The 22663-nt window shown below is 31.6% G+C and overlaps 5 protein-coding genes and 1 non-coding gene across 8 annotated transcripts; 2 read left to right on the top strand and 4 right to left on the bottom strand.

The window, feature by feature from the left end:
• Positions 1-775: 775 nt before the first annotated feature.
• TRNAH-GUG (transfer RNA histidin (anticodon GUG)) lies at positions 776-847 on the top strand. The gene has a single exon. It is a non-coding gene; the product is annotated as a tRNA-His (tRNA).
• Positions 848-1179: 332 nt separating this feature from the next.
• On the top strand, positions 1180-1541 carry LOC108343379 (dolichyl-diphosphooligosaccharide--protein glycosyltransferase subunit 4A-like). The gene has a single exon (XM_017581630.2). The coding sequence runs from the start codon at positions 1197-1199 to the stop codon at positions 1308-1310; it is 114 nt and encodes a 37-aa protein (XP_017437119.1). The 5' UTR covers positions 1180-1196; the 3' UTR covers positions 1311-1541.
• A 1376-nt stretch (positions 1542-2917) lies between these two features.
• On the bottom strand, positions 2918-9850 carry LOC108341715 (protein PELPK1). The gene is made up of 2 exons (XM_052879640.1): positions 9436-9850; positions 2918-3577 (listed from the first exon to the last, which is right to left on the bottom strand). The coding sequence occupies exons 1-2, from the start codon at positions 9784-9786 to the stop codon at positions 3191-3193; spliced, it is 738 nt and encodes a 245-aa protein (XP_052735600.1). The 5' UTR covers positions 9787-9850; the 3' UTR covers positions 2918-3190.
• LOC128197361 (protein PELPK2-like) lies at positions 5621-6065 on the bottom strand. Its single transcript, XM_052878943.1, has one exon. The coding sequence runs from the start codon at positions 6024-6026 to the stop codon at positions 5748-5750; it is 279 nt and encodes a 92-aa protein (XP_052734903.1). The 5' UTR covers positions 6027-6065; the 3' UTR covers positions 5621-5747.
• A 2106-nt stretch (positions 9851-11956) lies between the features above and the next one.
• Positions 11957-12553, bottom strand: LOC108341714 (protein PELPK1). The gene has a single exon (XM_017579360.2). It carries the CDS (start codon positions 12469-12471, stop codon positions 12145-12147), a length of 327 nt encoding a protein of 108 aa, XP_017434849.2. The 5' UTR covers positions 12472-12553; the 3' UTR covers positions 11957-12144.
• A 4441-nt stretch (positions 12554-16994) lies between these two features.
• Positions 16995-21053, bottom strand: LOC108341118 (beta carbonic anhydrase 5, chloroplastic). 3 transcript variants are annotated; one of them, XM_017578760.2, is made up of 9 exons: positions 20747-21053; positions 20571-20641; positions 19867-20028; positions 19735-19783; positions 19447-19560; positions 19282-19335; positions 18737-18822; positions 18542-18644; positions 16995-17200 (listed from the first exon to the last, which is right to left on the bottom strand). In XM_017578760.2, exons 1-9 carry the CDS (start codon positions 20810-20812, stop codon positions 17156-17158), a joined length of 750 nt encoding a protein of 249 aa, XP_017434249.1. In that variant the 5' UTR covers positions 20813-21053; the 3' UTR covers positions 16995-17155. The 3 variants fall into 3 exon arrangements, with proteins under 3 accessions (XP_017434249.1, XP_017434248.1, XP_017434250.1); XM_017578759.2 differs by lacking the exon at positions 16995-17200 and adding an exon at positions 17588-18048 and having other exon boundaries at positions 20747-21042; XM_017578761.2 differs by lacking the exon at positions 16995-17200 and adding an exon at positions 17588-18048 and having other exon boundaries at positions 20571-20649; positions 20747-21040.
• Positions 21054-22663: the final 1610 nt, after the last annotated feature.

The raw sequence follows: 22663 nt of genomic DNA, 5'->3' as shown, positions 1-22663 counted from the left end.
TAAGAGCTTAAAAAAAAGTTATAAAAAATTTAGACTCATTAATAATGATAGCTCCTAAGTCATCAAATAATATATAAGTTACTAACTTAATTTAGGTAGAATATTTTATATCTTACAGAATCTTAGTAGTGATGTGTATGGTTTTAATTAATTTCTATTACTATATGTAACCATTTATAAATTAGTAGTTTAATAGTTATGTGATCAAATACATGTTATGCATTTTTTTTGTTATATAGAGAACACACAACTTTATGGTTTGATTTTTAAATTTGAACTTTAATTAAACAAAATATACTCATTTTTTAAACTGAAAAACAATATCATGTTGTTTACTTTTCATATATTTATTTAGCCAAAGGAATCGAAAAACTAACAATGTAAAACAATTAACTCAAATTCGATGAACTTTAAAGTCAGAATTCTACACATCTCTCGGTTACAAGTATTAAATTTTAAAGGACGAACTTAATATAAAAATAAATCAGAGAAAAGTTAAGATTAACCGAGAACAAATATTGAAAAATATGAGAAATAAAAAAAAAAAAACTTTAAGTTTTAATTGCTATTAGTGTATACTTTTCAATGTCGACAAATTGCTATATAACATGGTACATAAGCATAAATATTAACTTTAATAGTCTAACATAAAATTGATTAAATTTGTTCTTATAGAAAGAAACTTTTTAATAATCATGTTAATTTGAAGGACTAAATTAACATTTTGTGCGTGTTACATAGACTATCATATTAATCAAATAATTTCATACATGAAGTGGCTGTAGTTTAGTGGTAAGAATTCCACGTTGTGGCCGTGGAGACCTGGGCTCGAATCCCAGCAGCCACATCACATTTTTGTTTTGCGCGTTAAATCTTTGATATAAACGACGGCGTTTAGAATGTGGCCAAAAAGTCTAGGTCAACGCACACACCCTTGCTTCTTAAAGAGTCGGGGGCTGTGCATGTTCCTCACCGTATTGCGATCCATCAAACAGTCTCATTCAACCCCTCACAAAAGGTCGATTTCTTATTTATTTAATTATTTAAATTTCTCTATTTACCGTGTTCGCAGAATAATATGACTGAGATTTCAATTCCTTTACGTTGATTACTGTGAAGCAATTCATTTGATGTGTTTCTTAATTATTTGATTTGATTTTATTGTTTGTCTTGTCCAGATCTAGAACGTAAGAGATATGATTGATGATGAAGCCCTGGGAGTCATTGCCAATTTTCTCGGCATCTTGATTTTTGCTTTGGTTATAGCTTATCACTTAGTCACAGCAGACCCCAAATATGAAGCCAGCTAAGATATATACTTTGAATTTTATCTCTGATATGTATTCAGTTTTGCTGATTGAAAGGTTCTATGTATGACTTTTTGATGAAACTAGAATTTGATTGAGGCTTATCATACCGGCTGAATCTTCAATACTTTGGAGTCGAATGTTAACCATGTTTTTGTATATCTAGATTAGCTATGGATGCTTAATGGTACAATGCGCACGGAATTGTTTGAATGAACTAATTGAGAATGTGAATTGTTGATTGACCCTTATTAAATATTTCCCTTGTGCACCAAAATTGTAGAGGAAAGATAAGTACATTAATGCAACAGAACAGACATTTTACTAGAAAGCAAATGGGAAAAATGTTATTTTACGATGCTCCATTACATGGGGCTACTTGGCATAGTTCACTCAATCAATGTACAGCAAACTAAGTAACTAAACATGGTGGGAATTGAAAGCTAGTGCTGTGGTGTGAACCTTTGTTTTACTGCAGAATTGCACATAAGCAATATTAGCTACGCTATATGTATCTGCTCTGGTGCATGTATACGTTGTAGCAAATTAATAATGGAACTACCTAATGTAGGATTGGTAATTGTGGGAGGAACTGGTGGAGAAGGGTGGAAGTGTGGGAATGAAGGGTGAAGGCAACCTATACTCAGGCCAGTCAGCTATTGGAGGGAATGAAGATAAATCACGCGGACAGGAGAATTCCCAATGTTGGGCAATGTTGATGGCACAAAATTTCTTGGGGTTAAATTGGTATGGAGATATTTCTAAGGATTGTTTGAGAATGTCTGAGTTGTTTGTGGGGAGGGGAGGGACTTCTTGTTAGAGAGCGAGTAGTAGTAAAAGGTTCTATATTGGATAGAATGTACAGATTGTTCAACATGCACAGCTTATAGCATTTGAAGACTTCAGTTTTCAAGAAGTTGAATGTAACTTTGCAGAAACATCTTTAAACTCAATGTAGTTCGGAGGATGCAGAATGCTTTCCAGAACATAGGTTTATAGTAGTTTGCTTCCGTGGTGGAGATGTGAATTTTCGTATCTAATAATTGGAAGTCAATAGCTTAAGCCTCTGCATTTTTTCAAGAGAATTGGGGTGATTTCTTTAGTTTTGTGTTTTTAAATTTTGGGTTGGATGAAGTGCAGATAGATTTACCTGTGCGATTTTGCTTATAGCATATTTATGAAAAAAAAAATCGGGTTCTTCCCTATAGATGTACATCGTGCATTTTATTGGTGTTCTGTCTTTCATTTAGCTATTTTGTTTCCGTGGCGAGAGTGGAGGAATAGTTTGAGAGTTTGAGTATCAGGAGAAGAAAACGATGGATATTTATTTCCTATTTTTGTCTTCAATATTAGAAGAGTTTAAAGAAGAGAACAGTGATTGTATTATATCTCATGCATTGTATGAATAACATCTTGATATGTTACTTTATTTCTCATCTCCTTCATTATGCTTAATCATAAGTATATATCGGTGTATTATTTGTATTTTTACCTTTGTCCATCAACTAAATAATGTGATGTTTTTCTTCCTTTCTTCTCTATTGAAATACTTAGTAATAATATAAATGCCGTTAGTTAGACATCTAATTAGGATGTTGGAAGAGTTTAAATTAAAGGATAAGACATTATAATTTGTATAGCTGTAATCATTCGCAATCTGTAATCAATAATACAAGAAAAAGTAGAAACAATAGCGATAACTCACACATAAACTGAAAAGAAATACAGTTTTTCACACCATACGACAAAAGTAAAAGGAAAACACCACACAAGGCTCTCACACAAAAGGAATCAGGCCATATCTATAGGAAGCATGCAACTTGGCACTGCTACGAATCAGACTGAGACGGTAGCTTGCCCAGGATGAAGAAAAGAAAGGTAGTTTAAGGGGTGGAGGTGGAAGGTGGTGGGGAGAGGAATGGGATGGAGGGCATAGTAGTTGGAATTGTGAATGCTGGGATTGAGGGCAATGGAGGAACGTTGAGCTGTGGAATTGTTGGAATGTTAGGGATGCTGGTAGGAAGTGGAGGCAAAGTGGTAGGCAAAGATGGGATAGTGGGCAGTGGTGGAACATTACCCTGAGGAAGGGCTGGAATTGAAGGCATAGTTGGCAATGTTGGCAATGTTGGTGCACTTGTCTGCATAAGATGGCGAGCTGCTAGGCTCATGCTCATCATGCCTGAGAAGGTCAGAGCAAGAAGAAAAACTGAGATGAATGATTTGGTGGAGGCCATAGTTGTCTGGAGTGCAATAATGAAGAAGAGATATTGCTATGTACGAAAATGGTATGTATTTTGTTTGAGATTATATGAAAGGCTGAAGGATATATATAGGGCTTGCTATGGTTTCAGCTGAACTTTGTTTGGAGAAGAAAATAGAGCCTAAGAATGCTTTTGTTTGTTCACCTTCCTCTTTTATTTGAATAGATAATAATTTTATTATGTTGGACTGATAAGGTGGTTGGGTGATATTAAGTTATAGCTCCCAATATGTCAAACGTAGGATGACCAACTCATACGTATTTAGGGGTTGGAAAAGGGGAAATAGCAGAGTTGAATTGAGTTGAGTTGGCTCATCTAACACAGTTCATTTCAGCTGCCAAACGTCACCTACATCTCACACACTCACGCTTTAGACATTCCGAGTCACACTACCATTTTTAGGCTTTGACCAAGTCCATATCACCACCATGTAAAAGGACTTTATTTTCGTAATTTTTTAAAACAACCTTTTCCACTATTTTCATTTTTATAGCACTGAATACTGATGCAAAGTTTCAATTTAAACTTACATCTTCTCACAAAATAAAACGAAAAATTCATATTGCATTCTCTTATTTAACTCTTAAAGACCGTATTATATCAATCAAGTAAAGAAAAAGGTATCCTTTAACCAAACATACTTTAGAACAAAAGCTAAACTGAGATACGTATATATATTAGAAGGCAGTTTTATAGTGTCTTCAAATTTCGTGTAATTAGAACGGTTTTGATAGATTCAATAGGTTTTTATCTTTTAGGAATCGATGTCATTATTAATTTAAATATTTTTTTCTTCTTATTTTTAAGGATAAAATTGTTGATAAAAATTCTGAATTTCAATAGTTTTAAGGATGAACTCTGGACGAGAGAATAAAAAAGTGGTTACAAAGATGGAATTTTATTTTTCTTTAAATCTAAACTGAGGTTTGTTCCAATATATTAAATAGTTTCATATTATTTAAGAATAATTTAAATACACGTTCTTACTTCATTTTTCCAATGTGTCATTTAAAAGACAAAATTATCATGTTTATCATAAAATTTCAAAATATGGAATATTTAAGAGTTGTAATTATTCTTAGTTTCCAAAGCAACTTTTAGAAAAGGCTCACAAGGAATGGCCATATTATGCCATATGACAAAGTAATACAGAGCATATTCAACCCAATCATGACAGAAAAGTAGTAAATAAACATGACACTGGGGAAGGTAGTGCTTTAATTTTTATTTTCGTGCATATACGCAATACAACATCAGCATCACTACATATATGTATCTGGTCGGAGCATGTACGTGCTATAATGCTATAGTTGTGGGAGGTAGTGGTGAGAAAGGCCGAAGAGTGCGAATGAAGGGTGAGGGAAATGGAGGGAAAATAATTCCAGCAGGAGAATTTCCCAAATCATGCAATGTTGGTGCTGTATCTTTTCTACTGAATTCAACGTTAAGTCACAAAAGAAGAAAAGTAAGAGAAGTGTAAAACAAGTTTATAGAATATAAAAAGATACAAATTTCATCTTACAGATTTTGTAAAATTGAGTTACGAAATACTTCTTATCTATTTAAAGTCTATTCTAATTATGATATCATAATTATCTTGAAATTTATGATATAGATTCTTGATGGTGATATTGTGGGTGCATTACGTGCAACTAGTTAGTACTTTCTCGTATATAGATGCAAAAACTAACCAGTTCATTTTAATGCTGTTCTATCTTGCTGTTAAAGATCTTCTTCTCCATGTTGAATATTGGTATACGCGCAGACAATATTTCCAAGATCGATTATTTGCAGAAATGCTTATTGTCCAACATTGCACCAATTTTTATTGCTTTTTAGGATTACTCTGAATTTTGTTTTGTCAAATATTAATCTACTGGTGATTTCAGTGGAGCGCAGATAAATATTTACGACAGCGATTTACAAGCCTTAACAAATCGCTTTATTCATGTTCTGAGAATCAGCGAAAACAATATATTGCTGTTATAACTTGTTTTTCTTGATTTCTTTCTTTACTTATACTCGTTACATGCTGCTGGAAGATTTCAAAAGTGAAAGACATGATAATTGTATAACTGTGTAATCAGTAACAAGAAAGAGTACAAGAAAGAACAAGAAATTCATAAACTGAAAAGACAACAAACAGGGGATATATGAGGCGTGACATAAAGTAAATATTTCAAGGAGAGGAGGTGGAAGGTGGTGGGGAGAGGAATGGGATGGAGGGCATGGTAGTTGGAAATGTGAAGGTGGGAAATGAGGGCAATGAATTCATTGGAGGAAGGTTGAACTGTGGAAGTGATGGCAAAGGAGGCAATGTTGATTTAGGCAAAGAAGGAATGCTTGGAAAATTTGGTGCAGTTGTCTGCAAAAGATGGCGAGCTGCTAGGCTCATGCTCATGCTTGAGAAGGTCAGAGCAAGAACAAAAGCTGTGATCAATGATTTGCTGGAGGCCATAGCTGAATTGCAAAATATGAAATTGGTATGTATTTGCTTGAGATTGTATGAGGTAGAAGGATGGTGCTTGCTCTTATATAGGTTAAGAGAGGAAGTTAATCCAGCCTTAGCATTCGTTTATGTTAGTTCACCTTCTCGTATATTTGAATAAAACATTTTACTATAAAGATGATTCACTATTAATATTCAAACATGTAGGATGACAAACTACATTTGTTGAAACAAGGAAATCCAACAACAAAAGTGTATCTTTTTTATAATAATTTTAGCAGTGTTTCTATCTAACAATAACCGAACTGGGAATTCCGGGAAAAACCCAAAAGTTGTTTCATCTAACTTTGTTAGCTTCAGCTAATGTTTTGATTCATCACCTAAAATATCCCGTTGACTACCATATAATTGCAAAAAAATTTGTACCCAGGTAAAATATGTGATTGATGAATAGTTGGTACCTGCATATACTACTGTCAAAATAGATTACAACCCACAGGTTAATTCTGTCCACCAGTTCGGGTCGAATTGAGTTTGAAAAAAATTGAAATTTGTTTATACGAACCAATTTTCAACTCGGCTCACCAATCCACATGGTTTAATTTAATTATTTATTATTTTATGTTTCAATATTGTTAGTTAACATTTTTTTATTGTATTGTAATTGTGAATAAAGAAAAAGATGTTTCAATAAAACAAGATATTATAAATTTAGCTGTCTTGTAAATGGATAAGTACCACAAAAATTATCAATATTATAAACTTATTTATTCGCTTGTTGGATTTGCTTTTGAATTACATTTGAGGTTAAATTTTTTATTTTGAATTGTCTCTCGAGTTTAATACATTTTAGAGTGAAATTATTTAAATTTGAATTACAAAAGAATTGTAATTTTTTTTAGTTTAAAAACAAACTTGTAATTAAGTGAGCTGAGGCAACTTGTTTAAGATAGACTGGACTAGATTCGAATTTTTTCTAACCTGTGGTGGGCCGGGCCGGGTTAGACCGGGTGGCCCGTTTTGACAGCACTACTAAAGTATTTATTACTCGCAGATTGTGAATAGCAAATATTTTAATACCCATTTATAAACGTCATGAGATATATATTATCCCATCCATGAGTGCCTGTTACCCGCACAAAATAAAAATAATGTTTTAATTTATATATTATTTAATTAAATTTAAAATAAAATTAATTTATATTTTATTAGATTAAATTTAATTAAAATTAAAATTTTAATTTATATTAAATTTTATATATTTTTATAATTTTATTTAAATTTTATTTTAAAAATATATAAAAAATATATTTTTTAATATTTACAAATATCTACGAATTTTAAAATATTTATGAATTTTTTAAAAATGAATACCTACACGGATAATAAACAAATTACTTAGTTTTTATTTTACAAGTCAGGTTACTATAAACACAAAAGTGAGATTTATATCCAACTCTATCACCAAAAAACCAAGAAATGAAAGATGATCACAAAGTGTGAATAATTCTCCATTCCGGATTCTTAAACACTAACCTAAAAGTGTCTATTCGTGCATAATACATTTCACATTATTTTTCTTTTTTCTCTATCCCTGCACCACTGCTTTCCGTTTTTAATCACACTCACTTCAAATAACTATTTATACACACATTATCTTTTGGATGTACAATTTCTATTAGAACACGTCTAAATTGCATATCATCTTAATTGCATTTTTCAACCGTTTAAATTTGTATTTCCATTTTTAAAATTGTACAACGCCCATTAAATTTGTATATCTAAAAAAGAAACCTTTTAATTGAGAGGAGATTAGTTGGTGCATCTAAATTATATATGTTTTAATTTATAACTAATTAATCAAATTTAATATTATATGAAAGAGTAATGACTTTTTATCTTTAACATTTTCTGAAATCCAAGTTTACTTTACACGTTTATTTAATATACTTTTCACAGTTAAAGAATAAATACCAGCATATAAGTTGTCTTAAGATACATAAAAGGGAAGAGACTTGAAATGGATTATGTACTAGTAATTTTGTTTTACAATTATATCTTTTTTAATATGAAAGGTTGTGACTATGATTATGTGGAGATAATAAAATGGATTTGATCCAAAATATTGTAATTACATTAATATTTTGAGTTATTGTTTCTCTTGGATTTCATACTTCTTGTCTAATACTAAGATATTATTATTATTAGAAGCAGAAGAGGGAAAAGGATAAACAAACTGCTACGACCCATTGTTGGATAATCAATGGTTTCTGCTTGAGGTGGTAGTGCCCTTTTATAGACGACGAACTTCATCCTGTTGCACATGTTAGTTATCACTAAATCCAATCCAAATCTGTCTATGCAAACCCAATAATTACTACTAATTGAAAGTAAATCTTGAAAAAAGTCCATATGAATGAGGATTTTTTCATAATATTAACATTCTTCATAAAAAAATATTTTTAATTCCTATATTTATTTAAATCACGTGTCTTCAGTCCTGCTTTTGGTAAATATATATGTCCTTACTTTCAGAAAATGTTTGTCTATTTACGAAAGACGAAAGATATATGAGTGATATTTTTTGAGATTTCGTAAGGTTGCTATCAGAGTTATTCAATAAATCTTTCCGTGTGATAACACGATAAGAAGAACTGATACATCCTTTAAATTCTCAAATTACGCATCTTATAAGTTCTTCCTAATTAATAATGTCTACTTGTTTTCGTAAACATTAAAGATTCAAAAGTTCTATATAAAGAAATAATATAAGCTTAATTGTAGTAATAAAAAAGGTGTAAACTACTTGTTTCAAGTCTCGAATATAAGTTAAAAATCTGACTTTAGTTAACATAATTAATCAATATATATAATTTAATTTTACTGATCTTATTTTAAAATAACAATTCTCTTAAATTATACTTTATGAGAGAGAGAGAGAGTATTTTACGATAAAATATAAGTTAAAGGAAGAATATTTTAAAATATTTTAATAAATAAGATGAAATTAATTATTATTTGGATATATTTTGAGCCAATATACTAAACTTTATTTTATTTTTTTTCATTTATATATAGTGAAGTCCTGAGGAAATAGCTATTTTAACATTATTTTATTAAACTAGGAATATCGAGATTATTATGTTAGATATTTTGAATAGAAAGAAGTGAATAGGGAGCTGAGAAACCAATGAACTATTATTTATCATAACGTGTATGTATCCTATAACAACAGATGATATTCAAGTACAAGAAGTATAAAGAGAGGGAAGACAAAACAGCAATCGTATGCATGCAATAAGACGAAAGAACAAAGCAAAATGAAAAGTCCCGAACAATAAGAGAACAAACAACGTATAACATAATCATGGATGAATGATGAGAAGCAAACTCCAAAGACGAAAAGTAGGTTCATTCAAGGAGTGGAAGGTGAAGGTGGTGGAGAGAGAGAAGGGAATGAGGAAGGGATGTTCGGAAGCGAAGTGGCAGGAAGTGGCGGAAGAGTGAGCTGTGGGATTTTTGGAACGGTAGGAAGAGATGGTTGTGGCAGAGATGGGATTGTAGGCAGAGGTGGAACAGTGGCCTGAGGCTGAGGCAATGTTGGAAATGAAGGCAAAGGTGGCAATGTTGGGTTAGTCAAAGAGGGAATGCCTGGTAAATTTGGCGTTGTTGTTTGCAGGAGATGACGAGCTGCTAGCCCAATATCCATGCTTGAGAAGGACATAGCAATGAAAAACGCAAAGATGAAGCAACTGGAATAGGAGGCCATGGCGGAACACTTATATAATGATCTTGCTTTCTTGATTACTCTTGAGGGAACTTTTGCTTTGAGCTTTTGTGAGTTGTGTTCATTTTCAGGTTGGCCTTTTATACAAAATTCATGACTCCATGTTTGCTAACCTTACGTAGCCACGTCTGAATATGTTGTTGGACTACCTGGTAGTGGTTGGCTTGTAAAGCATGGGATTCAGAAGTAGGACATCCAACTTTGTTTTTTCTGAGGTTGTTGTGAAATATAAGAGTTGTTCGGTTTTAAAATGTGGTAAGTAGTCCAACGTTGAAATCAACTCTTATATTTTGAAAAGCCAGACTCTTGTTTTCTTCCTTTTCTCGATTGATCTGTTCTTTTTTCTTTTATATTTTTATCCTTTGTACAGTGATATCTATACATATATACATATATATATAATTTCTCTAATTCAACTTCTGATAACCTACATTTCCTAACTACAGATACTAGCATGTTTAATTATATTATAGCTTCTTAATTATTAAAATTAAGTCTTTATTAGAATGGTATTATGCGAAAAGGTGAAAAAAATGAAAAAAAACGATAAAGAGAGTGAAAATAATAAAGTGTGAAATTATTTATAGGGTGATGATTCATTGTCCCTCCCTCATATTTTTTACTCCTACTTCACAACTAGTTTTATTGTTTTTTTATTGAATAATATAATTTATATTGTTATTAAATGTCTTATTTTAATATTTTACTATTAAAAACATTATTTGTAATGTGAATGTTTTTAACATTCCGACCATTCAATCTGACGATCACGGATTCTTTTTCACGAGGGAATATTCGAACTTTCACACAGTATAACTGGTCCTGCTTTCAGTTTTATTTTTGTGGTGTAAAAGTGTGTTGATGGATGTATATTATTAAAATTATACACACCAATTTCATATTATTTATTTAAGTTTTAATTTATAATAGTGATGATCGCGGAGTTTTAAAGGATTTTTTAATAATCATATAATATTTATATATGTTATATATATATATATATATATATATATATATATATATATATATATATATATATATATATATATATATATATATATATATATATATATATATATATATATATATATATATATATGCTGCTAAGTAATGCAGTCTAATAAGATCTAATTATATGTGTGCATGTGTTTGACTTATTTTTAATTAATAATGTTCAACACCTTAGTAAAGTAGTTATATCACGTTGAGTTAAAACTTAAATTTTATTATTTATATTATAATTATTAAAAGAAATTTTTATATGTTATAGATCATATATTAACTAAAAGTACAATTAAATTAGCACATATATAAATAAATGCAAAATTAACTTTATCTACTTGGTGAATTTCTTTTCCTTCATATTTTTCATAAAATAATATACATTGAAACATTATCAACTTTGACTTTATCTACTTGGTGAATTTCTTTTCCTTCATATTTTTCATAAAATAATATACATTGAAACATTATCAACTTTGTTGGGTTCGTCTTTCCAAAATAAAGCTTAGCCAATAAGAGACAACTAGATGAAATCTGACAATAATCATGGGTTTGCACATCATGGTGTACTCGAGGATAGAAAAAAAAAGACTTTCATTATAGGAAAGGTAGGAAACCAGTGATACAAACAAAGTCTTACATAGAATAAAACAAGATATGGATATAAGTTTATATACACATAAGATACTTCCTTGATAAGAGGTCTTTTGGAGTAGTACTACAAACAAATCTGTGATGACTTAACCAAAGGAATGTTTCTCTTAGAAAAAATTTTGGATAAAAATGAAAAAATAAAGTTAAAGTAGAGAGTGAAATCAGATTCTCAACAAACTTGATTTTATTTTTTAACTTATAATTATCACAAGTTTTGTTCATCTAGAGTCAGTAGTGATAGTTTTTTATTTACGTGATCAAGTTTAGTTTTTTTTTTGGATTATCGATGACAATCATTCTGATGAATCGTTGAGTATTAAAGTTACTTTTGTATCAATATCATCATCATCATAATTCGAGGTTATTTTTCATACATATGCTGTCGTTAATGAGGTTTGAGGTTTACTTGGCAACGTCAGTGGGACTGGTCTTTGCAGTAGTCTATGTCATCCAGAGTTTAATTCTGTGTGCTTTAGTTAGAAATTGACACAACATATATAAAAACTGACTGAAACAACATATAAACTGAAGATTACATTATTGAATGACACATAAAGTAGAATTTAAACCGGAACGGAACAAAAAGAACAAAATATAAACAGTACAGTGAATGAGTAACAATGGAAGTGAGCAGAGCAAAAGCAGTAGTAGTAGTGAGTGATAGATTTCAGGAAGTGTAAGTGCTCATGGGATTAATTTCAGGCCTTCAACCGTTAGCTTGGGAATTGGCAAGGCAGGAAGTTGCACGGCAGAAACTGGCACCGGCAGAGAAGGAACTGGCAATTTAGGAACTGGCACCCCCAGAGCAGGAACAGGGACAGGCAATTCTGGGACTGGCAAGGTCGGAGTGACAGGCAAATCTGGGAGTGGCACTGGTAACCCAACTTTGGAAACCAATGGAAGGTCTGATTTTGGCACCACGCGTGCCTCTGCAACCCTTGAGTCAATCATCATGGACGAAAATGTGAGAACCAGAACGGTTAAAATCGTTGAGAAACTGCTACAACCCATTGTTCCAGCTACCAAATCACAACACCTTTTTTTATCAATTCTCTCTGCAAACAAATTGCCTTTGGTAAGCTTGAGGTCCTAGTGGTCTCTCGGTGGCCTTTTATAGATGAGAATCAATGCAGCTGCACATGGTAGCCATTATTGCGTGTATTAGCATTGATGTTAACAGTTAAATAACTAAGTATAAATTCTTTTATACCTATCAAAATATTAATTTTGGCCTCACAAATTAATCATATAAACATCAACTTAAATTATGTTCTGATGTGAATCTGAACATACACATAATGTCAATGACACAAGACACTTTACAATATTTCAACGTCAGTGCATGATTGACGATGCTAATTTTATGACAGTAACTTATTTTTTGAGAGGACCGTATGTAGCAGAATAAACAATTACACTTTGTTTTGTATACTTTAAATTTGCTTTATTTCTAGTCGACGTGGGACTTCTAATTCGATAGGAGTGGAATAATATGTCTAACAAACAACAAATATCGCTAGGATAGATTCTAACCATAGCTCTGATATCATGTTAAGAGGTAAACTTTAAGCCTAACTCAATTCATAAAACTGACTTATAAAGTGAAGTTTATACTCACTTTTATACTCTAAATTGACCTTTAACTCTGGTCGATGTCGAACTTCTAACAATTTTAATGACAAACATAACCAAATACATGTAGGTAAACTTCCTTTTTCTTTTACTTCATCAGGTTTTGATTAGCAACGTTGACAGGATTATTCTTTGAGGTCGATGTTATGTAGAGCTTTTTTCTCAACATTAATAAGACAATTTTTAGGCAGATGTTTTTCATTCTGCGTTGTTAAGAGATATTCTTTTTTATTGTGAAACATTATACAAAATGCTATAGTCAACCAGAAAAAAGCAACTTTTTTTGGTTAACGAAAATAATTTGGATGTGCTGGTGATAATCTGAAAGGCCGTCGCTGTGTACTAAACCAGCATTCGCGGGTACATGCATGCAATTTAACACAAAAGCATGCAGTGCCAATGTGATGTCTAAAGTAATCATACCTATTTCATAGTTTCGATAATAATAATAATAATGTTGTGGTGGCATTTCAGTGGAGGAGGGGAAGAAAAGTTATGGTGGAGAATGAAGTTTACCAGACAACAAAAAACTTGAGCCCTAAAGGTTTGGGCCAGAAGGTATTGAGATAAGAACTAGTTGGCTCCAGCCTTTCTTTTACGAGACGATAAAATGTAACATTTTGTCATATTGGAGGGGTCGAATCCAAACAATGAGGCTGGCACATGTAATAAACCAAAACAACATAGTAATGTAAGTTGTCTCATTATGGATAACTTGTGGCTTTTGTTCAACTTATCATGATAGTATTCTATACACAGATTGAGCCACATGCACTTCACTCTCCGGTTCTTCTCTGCTGCTTACAGCTAGATTCCTTAGCCTGATTTATTTACTTTTCATATACGTGATGTAACACATGTAATTATTTCAAGAAACTACTGAAACAGATGTAAAAATAGTTCATATAGCGCAGCTGCTATTACTTATAGTATGCCAGAATTTGAAGATTTGATTTCCATCTTTAATGATTAACTATGTCAGGATCAAATAAAATATTTCAATGAAAGTAACAATCTTGAGTACTAAAAATTCTTGTCTTACAGTACCTAGCTAATTATGATGCACAGGTTGTATTAGTAAAAGACATGTGCAATTTGCAGAGGTGACACTGAAACCAAATAAGGAAGACACAAACACCAATTATATCTGAGTCCAACCATACAAGGGATTGATATCACTCTCTATCCAAAACCTTAAGACAATATGTTAATGGGTCTTTCACCTTTATACAGTGTTCTACTTTTTCATTTCTATCTAATGTGAGACTTGGACTCACTTGAAATCTCAACAAGAATGAATAGTATTGGTCACCTTCCTGTAGAGAAGGTGTCCTCTGCTTGGGAGGATGAAATTACATAAGGGTTTTGATTGAAATGCTGATAATACAATGTCCTGCATGCATCTAGAGCCTCAACTGTTCTTTAGTTTTAAATATTGTAGATAAATGCAATATGGCCATGAATGCTTTGATAATTTTTGTATGGTGTATAAATAAAGAACAAATCCTACAGCTCAGCTCTTACCTATGTGAAGTGAATACAAATAGATGGAGTTAAAAACCCGTAACTCAATTTGGCTGTATTGGAAGAATTTTTGGCATTCATAACCATAGTGTGCAGAATTTCAAAAATTTATTGGACTGGAAGATTGAAAACTTGATATAATAATGAACAAAGTACTAGTTTAAGGAGAGAGTGGCTGGGGGGGATTTGGATTTTCAGAATCTTAGGCACTTATGGCTTTTTACAGATAGTAGTTGCAGATCAACCTCAGTAGGTTTGGGGTTAGAAGTGGTTGAATCATGTTTTGAAAAGCTAGCATTTTTTAACAATAGGATGTTGATTATAGTAGAATAATTGCCTCTGCAGACCTTGTTGAATAGGTTAGTGTTAGGATACAAATTGTATAGGATAAAACAATAAATGGACATGAGTTTATATACACATAAGATACCTCAATTAGTAAGAAGTTTTTTGAAATGATATTAAAAGCAAATCCATGATAACTTAATCTAAAACGAACAATATCATTGTGAAAACCTATACTTATGTTGACCCTTCCTACGATTAGAAACTGGAAAATGCCATCTTTTACAAGCAGAAAATATGTTTTCATTGATTACCTGGAGACACAATCCCAATATAAGAGATTGACATAACTTTCTATCCAAAACCTTTAAGTTAATAGATTAATGGGTTTTTCACTTTTTATATACTGCTTTACTTTCTTATTTCTATTCAATGTGAGATTTAGACTCGCACTTGGATTCTCAACACTAGGTAGCAGTTACTCCTATTTTCAACAAAGCATAATAAAAAGATCCTTGGGTAGTAAGTATAACACCATTGATACCATATGCAAAATTACCTTTTTCTAATAGAGTTTGCAGTTTTCACACATGACAATTAAGATAAGTTATAAAATTCATGTACTGGAAATTGTCTTTGTAAGGCTTTTTCATCACTCTGTTTCATCAGATCAAGAAACTCAATTGAAACACCAGAAGAAAAAATTCCCGCTATGAACATGGTCTTCTTTCATGCCATGAAATAGCAAAATTTCTGCGTTGGCCACCCTTTTGAAGCACATGACACCGTTGCATCAAATGACTATATGTTATGTATTTACAACAAGAAAAGTGACAAAATGTAGTAGATTATACAACTATGTCCAACATGAATGTCTATATCAGATGCCAAACATTTTCATGTGCTGATGTGTAGACAGTGGACACATCCATGTTCTAAAAGCTACAATGATAACAGAATTATTAAAGAATCATGTAACAGGCAAAAACAGCCAATCAGCTAATCCCAATCAATAAGATGTGACATTATTTTATGGTTTAAAATAAATAAAAAAGCTAAGAATGAGGAAGAAATGCAATGAATTAACTTCTTTCCTGAAGAATTTATGTTTGGTGTACCATGTCTTATTGGCATTGCATGTAACATCTTTTTTCTGTCAGACAGAATAAGGTAATTCTTAGGCCTAGCTGATATAGTAAAAGTTACAAAAAGCAAGCTATTATGTTTCTTAGCCTATTTTGAGCAACCAAACTTGATGAATTTCATGAAACCAAGTTCCAATCACTAATTTCATCAAAGGTTGATTAAATCATTCACAGTGATTGCTCTGACCATTAGTGTCAGTTTTCCATTGTATTTGGTAAACTCATTTTAGTTACTTTCTAATTTTTTCATTGGTGAAAAATCTTATTTGACCTCATAAATAAATAGTATTTTCTCTATTTCAAAATTATTCTTTTAACATCATAATCAACGTTTAAGAATTACTTAATAGATACAAACTTGAACAAAAATATCTTCTTCTTTTAAAATATTCTCTCTCTTTTCAATACAAATAATAGGATGTCATTGGAATTTTTGTTTTTATTTAAAATGGCTTAAAAAGGCTAAAGGAACTATTATTTTAAAACAGAAAAAAAATAAAAAGTTAGAAAATTTATTATTTTGAATGGGGGAGAGTATTATTTGGTAAATGAGTTTATTCAATAACTTGTAAAAGTCTAGTTTCTAATTTTTTTTATAACTATTCATTTCTCCTTTTCATACTTAATAAATTTGTGTTATTTGTGTTTTACCCCTTTTCAAATAAGGTAGATTTTATGACAGTTTAGACATTTTAACTACTACTCAAATCAACATATAATGAAATTGTGAAGTTTACTTTTTCTTTTGAATATTGGATAAGATTAATAGTAAAACATACAATATGAAACGAGTATATTAATTTAAACGAAAAAAATGTAATTAAAATCATTAATCTATAAATAAAAACTATAATAGTTTAAAATTAATTCAAAAGAACTAAATTGTAAATTGCCAATAATATCGTTGTATCAATGAAATAAAATAAAATTTGATATAAAATGTCATTTAAATGTCTTTTTATTTTAGATTTATATAATCTACATCAATTATACGAAAATTAACTCTAACTTTCTAGCTGTGATTAGGTTTTGTCTATCATATTCTTCAGCTGGTCCTGGGCTATGCCACTATCTCATAAGGCTTGCACAAACATGCAATGAAACACAAGTCATTTATGTCCTGCACTCCTATAATTGATTCCTGTACTTCTCCACTACATTGAAAAGATAAAGTAACCACTCAGAATTTTTTCACCTTTACGTGTATTCCAAAAATAATCTATAAAATTTAATTATGGAATGAAGAATATAAAATATATAATCCAGAATAAATATTAAACTATTTCATATAACTCAGTGGAGAATAACCTATATATTTATCGTTATAAAATAACATCTTTAAAAAAGAATTCAAAAGCATTTTGAAATGTTATTTCCAAAAGATAAGTAAAGGTCATTATAAACTTCTTCCTTCTTTATTCATTTCTTCGTTATCATGTTAAATAAGAACATGATTGTTTGTAACTTTAGAGTAGATAAGAATATGTTAAAGGTATTTCTTTTATAGAAATGCAAGAAACACTAAAGCAGACAATGGAAGGTTTAGCTTCAAGCCCAAGATGTTCATTGCACTAAAGCATACAACCCAAAGGAAATAAGAGAATCAAATAACATAGCTTTCATCAGACCCAGAGTTCATTGCACTAAAGCATACAATAGACACACTGACATGGTAGGGCTTTATTCAAACCAATCCATTTATCTATCTAATAAATACTACAAAATACATAATTCGGCCTATGCTTCTTAAAATTCTAGCAAATTTCGAAAATGCAATTTGAGGAAAACTAAAGGGCAAACTTCAACACCAAAATATTTTGTTTTTGGCAGCAATTCTTCCATTTTCCTCTAATTTAGTTCCCCGGTAATCAAGTGTCCATTTCTCAAATGAACAGTCAATGAAGTTGTAGTAACCACCATGAATAGAGAGTTCTTTATTCGCCACCTTTTCTTCTATCCAGGGGTAAGTAAGTAGGTTTAACAAGGAATGGTTGATTGATTCCTGCATAAGATGAACATTTAAAGCCTTAAACTTGAAAGTATTCAACATTTTGCATGACTCCTAGTACTTAGATCGTACCAATGATAGCAATGGGGTGGGGACATTCAATGAAGACCACAAGACAAAACTCAAAGAAATACACTTTTGTTCCTAAAGATGCAGATCCTATTTTTACAAGGGCAACATAAATAAGGTGTTTGGTTTCTCAACATGAACTTCAGTTAAGGAGTTAGGACTGTCAGAAAATAGGGCAGAGTGATTCATCGAGGCATCTTTTCTTTTTGACTGATTTCATTTCTACAATGCATTGGAAGCCAATACAGGAGTCAACATTCGCTTCCTAGTTCCCAATCCCCAATTATCCATTACAATCAATCAAGTATTTTTAGATACAAAAATCCAAAACTGGGGAGAAAGATTAACAGAATGAAAAAGCAACAGAAAACATAACGCAAACACACACATCAAATCTAAGAACAAAAATATATATCACCTTCTCACAATGCGTGCACTGCTCATCAAAGCTGAGGTTAGAAGCAGCAGCCTTGGCTTTTGTTCTTGCCTTCTTCCCACCAATGACCCAACTTTTTATAAAACTACAAGTAGAAAAATATATTTTCAATTTAGAAATGTATGTCACATTTCATTCAAAAAAGCATAAGGACAACCAAAATATACAATTAAGTACCTTTTTTCAACATCATCATCTTCCATACTCATCAGGGCACGTATACCGCCACAGCAGCTGTGGCCAATGACTAAGATGTTCTCAACCTGCAATGAATGAAAGAACAAATGTTAGAGCTTTCGGACCAGAAATTTAGAAAGTTATTAGAATCTTGTGCAATCAAGTATTCCACAGATATTTCTTGCAAGCCATGTCTTATGAGATGTTATTATAAAGGTTGACTTCGGTTGCTCCCAATTTCAATCAAGTATTTTGCAGTCAACTTAGCATCGCTGCTATAAACAAATAAGACAAAAAAACTCATTCCTTCAGCCTCATTTCTGAAACTTAATATTAAAAATCAATCTCTCCATAAAAGTTATAGTTATCATAAAATCAGTCAGTATTTAACAAAAGTCATTTTGAACTTCAAAAAACTACACAATCTGCCGGAAGAAACAGAGAATAATTAAATAGATGATAGATAAAGTAACAAAAGCATTAGAAGTTTCAAATGATGAGGATAAATCTTGCCTTACACCTTTTAAGTAAAAAAAAATGCTTACCAGAAGGGAGTTCACAGCAAATTCCAGTGCGGCATTTGTTTCTGAGGGTCCACTCTGCACCGGGAAAAAGGAATTAGAGGAAGGGTATCTATTTCGTTCAAACTTTAGCAATGATAATAATATGGTCAAGACAGGCAGCCAAATCAATTGCAGTGAGACTTGTACCTCAAAGGTAGGAACCAAATTAGCAATATTGCGAATCATGAATGCTTCTCCTGGTTGAAATCCCAGGACAGTAGAGGGGCATACCCTAGAATCTGCACAAGCAATAACCATGAACTGTTCTGGCAATTGTTAGTAAAGAAGGCTTATTTGTAAATGCTTCAGTAGACAACTTGATATGAACTGAATGGAATAAGAAACAAACCATAAATGATAAATTAATAAACAACCAAAGACTTGACCGAAAGGATGGGTAGGTAAAATAGAAGACAGAAGACAGAGGTCAATTACCTTTGGTGTTTGAACCTTCGCAAGATTTTCAAAGTGGTCAATATCTTTCCTGCCATAAACAGTATATATAAGCTTCTCCCTAAACTAGGCATAAAAAATGAACACTTCAAATAAGGGCTTTCTGAAGCTTACAAGTATTTATTCTTTTTAAAATTTAGAAACCTGTCTTTCAGGTCATTAAATATATCACACCCATCTTCAGCATCAACTAAAGTATTTAGCTTTTTGTTATTAAGTTTCTCTGTAAATCCCGGAGGCCCCATTGAAGCCTTTAAAGTGTAACCTTGATTTCTCCTGCAAACATTAGAGCATCATATAAAATGCACGTAAAAAGAAAAGGAAGACTTCATGAATTAGTTAATTGCTTTTACTTCTAAGAAATAGCTGCAAAAGCTGTAATCTATTCAAACAAATATTAGAATTAGGGCCCGAACATACTGAATACACGGCAGGAAAATTAGATCTGCATACTCATTAATAGATTGTGTACAAACAGATTTAAAGTTATCAAACAGGCAATTCAGCACAAGGAATCTGCAATTCTGTAACCTAAATCAGCTAGGGATCAGAACGGAGAATCCTCAGTTTCATCCATTAAATTCGTTTTCCACTCAACGTTTAGGGGATATGCAAAGTTTATAACCATTTTCATTTATCTTTGCTAGAATAGCATTTACAAATCTACTATGAAACTTGAAAACGAAGTAAAGATTGAATCTTGCAAGTTTCAGCTAATTACACTAGCTAGGAACGAACACCCAAGACATGAAAATCAACACAAGACTAGAAAGTAAGAGAACCGAGCACGATTGAAGCAGAGGAAGATGGGCACTGACCTAAATGCAGTGAAGAAAGTGAAATGGGTATGGTCAAAGTTCCCCTTTTTCGGCGCGGCGCAACCAAAGATCTGCTTAGCTATAATGATCAGTTTATTCACAATTCACAAGCAGAATAACAAAATGGGCACGTAAGAGATAAAACACATGAGATGTGAGTACAGAGCAATAAATACCGTTGATGTGGCAGATTTGGAAGCAAAGGGATCAGAGGAAAGAGAGAAGGATGCAGGAACTGCCATTACTGAAATGAAACTGAAATGAAGGTGGAAGTGTGAATAAAAAAGGCATTTTTCTGTTGGGAATTAAAATAGTAGTTGGTGGGTGAAGTTGGTTGGATTGTCTCCAAGAAAGACGGAGAAATCAAGGTATTTAAACAAAGGTAAAAGGGACAACAAAAAGGTTATTCCTTTGCTCCTCCACCACCAGTTACCCATGATGTTGTGATGGTACTCTCAAGCTTTGCTTTTGACTTTCTGACCTCTCTCACAGATCACAATTCCATTTTAGCCCACCAGAGGATAAGACCAAGTAAATTTTTGGAAAGTTCTCGAATATTACATATGTACGGTGAAAATAGAAAGTACCCCCAAAGGAAATGCACGTATAAGCCTCTGATCATATCAGATCAATCATACACCCTATTTCTACTGTTACTCATCCAATATTTCTTCTGATAAGTAGATTTATAGCTTTTGTAAATATCCTTTTTTTTATTATTATGAGTCACATAACATACAGTTTAAATTATTTCAACTTTTTCTAATATTAATGATAATAACATAATATATATTTGTGATAGAAAATTTACACAGAGTATATGAAATGAGATGATAAATTCAATTTTTAATATTGTAGAAAAAAAAGCTCAGATGTGTGACTGGTCACTTCTGGGTGATATGGGAATCGTTTAAAAAATATGACAAATCAATGAAAATAATTGAAAGAGCAAAATTGAATGAAGCAATATTTGAAATAGTACATGTCTTATTATCTAATCACTATGCATGAATGGCGTAAAATTGAGATTCCTTTATAAAAGGTAATTTGACCAAAAGGGAATTAGAACCTTAGAAATTCTCTAGAGTTTATATCCAGCAAGTCCTCAATGATATAAAGCTGATGATATAGAGAATTTGAACTCCTCAATGATAGGATGAAATAAAGAAGAGATGAATATGTCTTCTTTTATTTTATTTTGTTAAAGAAAGTAAGAACAATGAAATAATTTTTGGTAGATCTCACCTTTAATTTTTTTTTCTTTTTGTATAATTTTATGTATTTTAATTTTGAATTCCCGTGTCCTCTGCTGCTTTTCTTCTTTACATTATTCCCCCGTAAACAGAGCAAAAGACGACAAGAAAAAAAAAACATGGAAAATTCCAAATGCTTGAGAATGGAGAATCTTTGTCTTTGAGGTTGTAGCTCTCATTTAGCCAAGACGTCTATTTATATGCATTACACGTGTAAGATGATGAAAAACTGAATACAATTGTTGCAAAAAGGCCAAGAAATGAACTGCAACAGCACAGATTGAGGCAGATTCTTAGGATGTAAGCATTTATGGAAGTGTTGGCAAAATTTTAAATAATTTATTAAACGCCTTAATTTGACCTTGTTTTCACCTAACTTTAAAAAATATATAAATAAGTAATTATACGAAAAATGCTAATAAAAAAATAGTTAACATTTTTTTCCAACAACAGTAATTGAAGAAACTAAATCTGGTAATTTATATAAAAACATTACTTTTGTGGTCAACAAAACATTTTACTTGCAAAACAGAAATGGCAACAGTTCGTAAATGGTAGTATTTAAGTTGTTTTTATATTCCAGAAGTGGGCTTAATGAATTTATATTAAAAAGATTAAAAAACTGAAAATTTTACAAGAAAAATAACTAGAAATAAAAGGTTAAAATTTAATTTCGACCAATTAAATGAATTTGAACCGAATTAAGTACATAAGCATGCGAATCCAAGCAACTTAATGAAACCCACACAAATTGAAACAATCCAACCCTAACGGTTACTTGGAAAGGTTTGGGTCTACAAGCAACAACTTATAGATGAAGTTAAATTGGGCTTTTCTTTT

The sequence above is a fragment of the Vigna angularis genome, chromosome 6 (genome assembly GCF_016808095.1).
Source record: "Vigna angularis cultivar LongXiaoDou No.4 chromosome 6, ASM1680809v1, whole genome shotgun sequence".
Lineage (NCBI taxonomy): Eukaryota > Viridiplantae > Streptophyta > Magnoliopsida > Fabales > Fabaceae > Vigna > Vigna angularis.
Note: the sequence above shows the minus strand (reverse complement) of the source record. Positions and strands in the feature narration are given on the sequence as shown.

Excerpts from the sequence above, each read along its gene's own strand:
- LOC108341714 (XM_017579360.2), bottom strand. The coding sequence starts at position 12,471 with ATGGGTTGTAGCAGTTTCTCAACGATTTTAACCGTTCTGGTTCTCACA.
- LOC108343379 (XM_017581630.2), top strand. The coding sequence starts at position 1,197 with ATGATTGATGATGAAGCCCTGGGAGTCATTGCCAATTTTCTCGGCATC.
- LOC108341118 (XM_017578759.2), bottom strand. The coding sequence starts at position 20,812 with ATGGCAGTTCCTGCATCCTTCTCTCTTTCCTCTGATCCCTTTGCTTCC. Across the intron at positions 19,561-19,734 it reads CGAAGGTTCAAACACCAAAG|TTCATGGTTATTGCTTGTGC; the intron begins GTAATTGACCTC and ends TTGCCAGAACAG. Across the intron at positions 18,049-18,541 it reads AGTGCACGCATTGTGAGAAG|GAATCAATCAACCATTCCTT; the intron begins GTGATATATATT and ends CATCTTATGCAG.
- LOC108341715 (XM_052879640.1), bottom strand. The coding sequence starts at position 9,786 with ATGGCCTCCTATTCCAGTTGCTTCATCTTTGCGTTTTTCATTGCTATG. Across the intron at positions 3,578-9,435 it reads CACCTTCACCTTCCACTCCT|CAATATCTCTTCTTCATTAT; the intron begins TGAATGAACCTA and ends TTTCGTACATAG.
- LOC128197361 (XM_052878943.1), bottom strand. The coding sequence starts at position 6,026 with ATGGCCTCCAGCAAATCATTGATCACAGCTTTTGTTCTTGCTCTGACC.